This window comes from Hoplias malabaricus, chromosome 13 (assembly GCF_029633855.1).
Source record: "Hoplias malabaricus isolate fHopMal1 chromosome 13, fHopMal1.hap1, whole genome shotgun sequence".
Lineage (NCBI taxonomy): Eukaryota > Metazoa > Chordata > Actinopteri > Characiformes > Erythrinidae > Hoplias > Hoplias malabaricus.
Genome location: NC_089812.1, coordinates 7,790,305 through 7,798,602, shown reverse-complemented (window position 1 = coordinate 7,798,602; position 8,298 = coordinate 7,790,305). Strand labels below are relative to the sequence as shown.

Sequence of the window (8,298 nt, the reverse complement as noted above, 5' to 3'; positions counted from 1 at the left end):
CATTTAACCCTTTCAACTCGAACCCCGCAATGAGCGGGGTAGAAACACACCTTATATAATCAGCTTTGTAAGTCTTGAATGTCTGAACGCGTCTGTGAGCTCCGTATACCGTTAGAAAGCGCAGATCCTACCGTTTCTAAAAATAGCGCTCTCATCGCGGTGCTGTGAAGCCTCTAGGAGTAATCCAGTGTGAAAAACCACCTAAAAATCAAGGCGCTCCTTCAAAATCTGTGTGTTATGTTCTTGTCATGAAAGACTATAATGATAGGCGCTAAAATCAGAAAAAACCGCTGAAAAAGGGACAAGAAAGACGCTGTTTACTTTCAGTTTCGTTTTGACTCACATAACGTCAACCCACGCTGTCTCTGGGCAGAAAAATATGAGTCATCAGCAAAAACATATTCCTATTATTGATTTAAAGTTTTTCAAGGTTTTTTTTAGGTTTCACATCAAATAACACTGCATTAGATCAACAAATATAAACTAAAAAGCTTAAATAATTATTTATTGTGTGTTTTCTAAATAAACAAGTATTATTTTATCATTTTTTAAAAAGATTATAATAATAATAATAATTGTAAATATTATCAGCATCTGAGAAAACTGCCAAAGTACCAAAATGTTTTTTATTTGTTGGGATATTGTCCATATTTGCCCTGAACTAAATTCCTGAAAGTCTGGGCCTGCTGTGACTGTCAGAACTATATCAGTCATACATCCCAGAGCTTAGAATATCAAGAAAAATATGTCCGTCTGATGCTACAAATTTATTTTATCACAGTAATATGACATGTAATAAATTAGCATCAAAAATGCTTATGTTTTCAACTAAAAGACACCTCACACTAACAATATGTGTCAAGATATCCGATGTGGGAATATTATTTCAAGGCTGTACATTGAGAAATATGAAAAAAAAAGCAGGCGCTAGGTAAAATTTTTGGTCAAAACATGACAAATTTATAGAAAAATTGATTTATCGGTCAGCATGAAAACCGATTACATATTTGAGTAGCTAAGGTTCTTTAGAAAATAAAACTACATAGCCATATTCAATATGTCACATAATTACTGTTTAAATGCAACTGAAAGAGGCACTGACAAAAAAACGGAATAGCAAAATAGCTATATATATAGGGTCCATGGGGTTAAGGTGGACAGGACAAAAAGCCAATACAAGGACATTGTGTATCATTTGTATCGACACGTCATGAAGTTTTGGTGCGGTCTAAACAACAACTGACATAGTTCTGTAAAGTAACTGGACGGTGAGAAACACAGGGACATTATGTTGCTTTTTTAATTGATGTATTGTTTCTTTCAGAGTGTTGGGGTCAAACGCTGATCCAGTCTGAAGCCGTGGTCATTTCTCCTGGAGGGTCTCATAAACTGACCTGTACAGCATCTGAACTTTGTGGACTTTGATGTCTACAGGATGCACTGGATAAGACAGGCTCCTTGAAAAGGCTTAGAATGGGTCGCAACTATTTCAAATGGCGGTGGTAGCAAGTACTACTCTCAATCTGTCCAAGGAAGATTCACTATCTCCAGAGACAACAGTAAAGACCAGCTGTATCTGGAGATGACGAGTGTGAAGGACACTGACACGGCGGTGTATTACTGTGCTCGAGAACCACACTGACACAAGAGCTTACAGCGCTGTACAAGAACCCCTGCAGTGTGGAGGATGAAGGAGATGTAGTTTGTTCCATTTCTGTGTCTCTAATTAATAACATTGTAATTTCAATGTTTCGGCGACTAAAATTAACATTATATATTGTTGATATATTGTTCATTTCAAAATACATACATTTCATCAGTTACAGCAAATGAGCTTCTCCTGTCCACTGCACTGGAGACTGAGGCAGCGTCTTCAACACAGCACCATGTTCTTCACATTTCTGCTGATGCTGACCACAGCAGTGACCTGTGAGTGTCTTTATAGACTGGAATACAGAAAACTCCCATCATACACCACAGCATTTATCACTGTGTCCAGCTGGAACTGAGCATTTGTTGAAGCTGGAGATGAACAAGTCTATTAACCTTTGTCTTTCTTTTGCTGCAGGTGTGAAATGTGATGTTGATCTAGGGCAGCCCGGGTCAGTGGTCATAAAGCCAGGAGACTCTCTGACCCTCAGCTGTAAAGTGTCTGGATATTCAGTGACTGATGATAGCTACGCGACTGGTTGTTCATTTTAAAATACATACACTTCATCAGTTACAGCTGAATTATTATCGTTCTATAGCTCTGTGTCACAGTCTGAGAGCACACTGCCTTCCTTTAACAGACAACATGGCCATTCAGTACAGAGTTATTCCACACTCAAGAACCCTCCAAAATCCTCACAGAGGGTGACCTGAGGATTCAACCCATTTAGGAACACTACTTTTAAACATCTGGATTTTTTACTGATTAATGCTCACTCATAGTCCTTACATTATTCAAAAGAAAATATGTTTTTCATTATCTTACAATGTTCCTATTCTCAGAAATGAGGTTTGTAGAGGTTTGATATAACACTGTATGTACAGTGTTTTTTTGCGTGATTGAGGATGCAGTGTCTATTTCAGCAGCTAGAGGGAAACCACCTATAACTTTATACGGCATGAAGGGTTTATTTCCTGCAGTTGTTTTTGTGAAAAACCCAGGGTCAGACCAACTATGTTTTGTTGATGTGTTTCATTTCCAGTCATTCAGATATTTCCATTCATATGCAAATCACCCTTGACTCTCCTCATAAGAGCAGTGTGTCTCTCTGCAGCAGTGTCCATCCTCTAAACACAGCACAAACATGTTGTGTTCAGTTTCTCTGCTGCTGCTGACCACTGCCTCGCGTGAGTGTTTCAGCTCAAGCCCCACTTCACTTCGTCTGATTCACTCCTTCAAACGTACTCAGATCTTTCTTCTTCTGCTCTTTCCACAGGTGTGTTCTGTGCTACTGAGATGATCCAGCCGGACTCAGTGGTCATCAGACCAGCAGAGACTCTGACCATCAACTGTAAAATTACTGGAGCTTCTATTACTGACAGCAGCAGTCATTATGGAACAGCTTGGATCCGACAACCTGCAGGAAAAGCTTTAGAATGGATCAGCAGCATTTATTATAATGGGGATATACATGCTCAAGATTCACTGAAAAACAAGTTCACCATCTCTCGAGACACGTCCAGCAACACAGTAACTCTCCAAGGAAAGAACCTGGAGCCTGGAGACACAGCTGTGTATTACTGCGCACGAGACTCACACTGATACACAAAGGCCACAGTGCTGTACAATAACTACTCACCTACACTCCACACCATGATGAAGTGTGAACAGTGCTGGAAGTGGTCACTAATACTCCACTATGTCACACACACACACACACACCTGCCTCTCCTGAATGCTCTTATTTCCCATAGAAGTTCTGATCTGGTGACGTTACTTCCAACATCCTCTGAATAACATCATCCACACAGTGCCCCTCAGCAATGTTCCAATAGCTAGTGTAAAAACGTCACAGAGTAACAGAAGCTCTTACTGCAGGAAAGTCCTTATTGATGCCATTATTGTGCAAATTATTGTTGGATGAGCTCAACTCTGATATGGTGTAGACGTGCTGTATTTGTGATTCCTCTGGATGTCCATCCTGACCACTAGAAGGCAGTTGAGTACACTATCTCTGATCTCACTAACTCCATGTGACTGAGCGACAATGTGAAATGGAAATGACAGCGACAGTGGTTTAGAGCTGAAACTCAGCACTGATGAGGTCATTCTTACAGTCTTTCTGTCCTTTATGCAAAGTGACCTTGCTGTCCTTTCTGTATGAAAACCAGCTTCTCCTGTCCACTGCACTGGAGACTGAGACAGCGTCTTCAACACAACACCATGTTCTTCACATTTATGCTGATGCTGACCACAGCAGTGACCTGTGAGTGTCTTTATGGACTGGAATACAGAAAACTCCCATCACACACCACAGCATTTATCGCTGTGTCCAGCTGGAACTGAGCAGTTTGTTGATGCTGGAGATGAACAAGGCTATTAACCTTTGTCTTTCTTTTGCTGCAGGTGTGAAATGTGATGTTGATCTAGGGCAGCCCGGGTCTGGAGTGGATTATCCACATCTAGGGTGGTGGGAGCACTTACCAAAAAGATTCTCTGAAAAGCAGGTTGTTACGACCCAGTCTAGGGTTGAGCCGTAACAGAATGATGTGTGTGTTGTAATTAATATATGTGAAGGGAATAACTGTAACAGAGATGTAAATGGTGAAACAAAAGGACACAAACGGAAACACAGAATGGATAATGAATAGAATATATATTGTAAATGTGATATGTACAATGAAACCAAACACCAGTGAACTTCAGGATGGCCTTTAGCCAACAAAAACAACAAACAAACACCCCTCCTAACTGAGGCACAAACAACTCTAACTTACCTAAGTGAAACAAATTAAAACAAAAGACAACACCTTACCTTCCTCCCTGTCTATACACAAAAACACACACAAAACCCACTCCCAAAACAAACGGCAGCCAACCCTACTCTGGTGAATATATATATATATATATATATATATATATATATATATATATATATACACAGTGTTTATAATAATTTACTAAAGATAGATCTAGCGTCAGTATTCAAAAGGGCAAAAACAAACTCGTAGTCGAAATAGGAATGGATCAAAGTCAAAACCAGGCAAACAGAATTCAATATACACAACAAATCACAGCACAAAACAAAGCTTTCTAACAGCGTACACAGACACGTATTTATGACTCCCGCCGAGATGACATAGACGAAGTGATGACAGACAACACATGGACTGGATGGTGGACCGGACTCTGGACGATGAACAAATACACGAACTGGAATATGGAATGAACTCTAGACGGGTGAACAAACATGGACTGGAACAGATTGCAGAACCTATAAATTTACAGAGATAGTGAGAGAGAGAGAACACAAACATATACAGCACAGCGTAACAAGGTTCAGTATTTCTAAAGATGCATCCAGCAGCACAGTGACTTTACAGGGACAGAGGATGGAGCTTCAGGACACAGCTGTGTATTACTGTGTCCGCTATCCACACACATTCATAACATTAGAGATTCTGTACAAAAACATGCAACATCTGTTGTGGACTTTACTTGCTATTATTTCCAGTCAATAACAGTCATAAAAAGCAATATATTCATTTCTCAGTGTCAGGAAAACAAGCAGAAACCAAACATTTTCACAGAAAATGGCAAAAGTCTCAACTGCTCAATATATCATCATTTATCATCCACAGCTCCAAAAAAGAACATCAAAAGATCAAGAGGAAGTGGGACATAAAGCTTCTGTCTTTGACGGAGTGAAGAAAAGCCCAACTCTCGGCTCAGATCCAAACACATCCACAACTCTGGAATCCTTTCAAAACCATGTTCACAATTTTAATCCAATACACATTTAATAAAATTCAGAATATGTTTCCTCACCATTTGTCAGCTCTCTGATCTGTTTGGGCACTGGATAAGGGTCCATTGTTTATACGCAGCCCTGGCTTCATAAAATAGTAACAAACTGTCCAAAATGGCTTAGAAATTTACTCCCTACGTTGCCCGCTCTGCTATGGCAGAGAAATGGCATCTGGAAGCGTTTGGAGGGTGGAGAAACCTCTGATTTTAAAAAGCATAAAAAGAACTGAGAATGTTGCACTTTTCCTGCTCCATAATATTGGGTAATAATGGCTTATTTTTGCTGTTACAGTTAAATTACTTCATGATCATTTCATAATCAAACAATTATTCTGCTGGTGAACTCAGAAACATCAGTTGTCTGAATTCAAGAACTATCCTGAAGTCACAGAATGAACCACTTTACGTTCCATTGAGTGGGTCCCTCACCTGGGAGTGGCCATGATTAAAATATCTAAAGTCCCAGATATATTTAGGCCACTAGGTGACAATTTAGGCCTGTGTCGTATGGTGAAGGAGAATCACTGGAGGAAATGGCTGGTCCTTTAAAGAATGGTATCAGAGTAGTGGCAGAGGGTGTGGAGAAGTGGGCGGGGCTATTTGGAGGGAGAGTTCAGAGTGAGAGACCTATGCAAAGTCAAAGTCCTTTACAGGCTTTTTATTCCCAGTTTCCACTCAGTCTTTATGCTGGATCAACATCACTCAGTGACCTGGAGAATGGACGTGAAGACATTCTGGAGCTTTCTGTTCATGTCCCTCGCTACAAGTAAGATCCTGCTGCGTCTCTACTGGATGCTGTTGTCAGCTTTAAGAACAGGTCATTTAAGGTGGACAGAACAAAAAGTCAATACAAGGACATTGTGTATCATTTGTATCGACACGTCATGAAGTTTTGGTGCGGTCTAAACAACAACTGACATGTTCTAGTTCTGTAAAGTAACTGGACGGTGAGAAACACAGGGACGTTCTGTTGCTTTATTAATTGATGTGTTGTTTCTTTTAGAGTGTTGGGGTCAAACGCTGATCCAGTCTGAAGCAGCAGTCATTTCTCCTGGAGGATCTCATAAACTGACCTGTACAGCATCTGGACTAGACTTTGATGGCTACTGGATGGACTGGATTAGACAGGCTACTGGAAAAGTCTTAGAATGGGTCGCAACTATTAACAGTGATAGCCGTAGCAAGTACTACTCTCAATCTGTCCAAGGAAGATTCACCATCTCCAGAGACAACAGTAAAGACCAGCTGTATTTGGAAATGACGAGTGTGATGGACACTGACACTGCGGTGTATTACTGTGCTCGATAACCACATTGACACAAGAGCTTACAGCGCTGTACAAGAACCCCTGCAGTGTGGAGGATAAAGGAGATGTAGTTCCTTCTACTTCTGTGTTTCTAATTAATAACACTGTAATTTCAATGTTTCAGCCACTAAAGTTAACTCCATATATTGTTGATATATTGTTAATTTCAGAATACATACACTTCATCAGTTACAGCAGAACAAACTACAGAGTCTACTAAAGAGTCACACATGTTGCTTCAGCATTTCTGAACTTTTTCTCAGATCTAAAGTGAGACTGGAGCTGGATTGTCTCCTCTCTCTCAGAGTGTAAAGCCTTAAGTGTTGTTTATCTGTTGGGGACAGTTTTTGGTGAGACACCTGATCTTGTTCAGTTGTTATGAGCCCCATTTTCTCTCTCCGTCTTGAACATTTTACTGGACATTAAGTAACAGGTGAGAGGTGGTGTTTTCTCAGTGCTGTAGAGGTGCAGTGTGTAATTTTGAATCTTGTTATATATTGTTTGTGTGGTTTGTCTAAATGAATGTTATCATTTTTCATGCACTTCTATGAGCCACTGAACCTGATGATACTGGGAAGAGCTTTGTGTTTACAAACATTTCACACTCTCCATTTTAGCTCTCCCTGGTGAAATAAAACAGTTTCAGGCAGAAGTGAAGTGCTCAGTATCAGCCTCTAGGGGGCAGCTGTGCTTTACTGTAAATGTTCACATTTAAAACCATTCAGTTCAAATTGTCCTTAATCTCTACCTCTGAAGATGGAGGACATGTCTATGGAGGAATAACTGTTTAATGCAGATGCAAAAACAGTGTAAACCACAGGAAAACTAATTATGGAATGGTGGAAGTTGTCCAGATGTGGTGTGGTCTAACGTCCACAGTGTGTAACAAACATTTACCAACATGTACCATTTAATCAGCTTCAGATTTTTGTGCCATGAAAATGTGAAATACACACAATGTTATTGAAAATATCCATCTGATATAGGGTTAGGTTTAAGTTTAGCTTCATTAAATCCACCCAGAACATCTGGAACATCACTCATTCAAACCAGCTTTTGTTCTAGTCTTTCTGTCTTTTAACTTCACATCAACACTGTCTGAGCAAAACCTTCTATCTCCATTATTGCTGTTAATAATTGTATGATGTAATTTGTAAACACTAGCTTCCCTTGACATTATGTGAGTGTCACAGTGACCAGGTCAATAGGTTTGTTCTAAAAGTGCTTGGAATGATACATTTCTCCATTGACTCACATTGAAAGTTGATCATTTTTTCTCCTAAAAAGTAGCCATTTTTGAGAGAGAAGGTTGACGTCTCAAAGCAGTGATATGCAAATCATCACTGACTCTCCTCATAAGAGCAGTGTGTCTCTCTGCAGCAGCGTCCATCCTCTAAACACAGCACAAACATGTTATGTTCAGTTTCTCTGCTGCTGCTGACCGCTGTCTCGTGTGAGTCTTTCATCTCAAGCCCCACTTCACTTCGTCTGATTCACTGCTTCAAACGTACTCAGATCTTTCTTCTTCTGCTTT

At 40.0% G+C, this 8,298-nt stretch overlaps 1 gene segment (V, D, J or C); it reads left to right on the top strand.

The window, feature by feature from the left end:
• Positions 1-6,175: 6,175 nt before the first annotated feature.
• On the top strand, positions 6,176-6,766 carry LOC136665257 (Ig heavy chain V region 6.96-like). The segment is given in 2 exon segments: positions 6,176-6,224; positions 6,462-6,766. Coding segments are annotated over 2 exon segments (354 nt in total).
• The last annotated feature ends 1,532 nt before the right edge of the window (positions 6,767-8,298 follow it).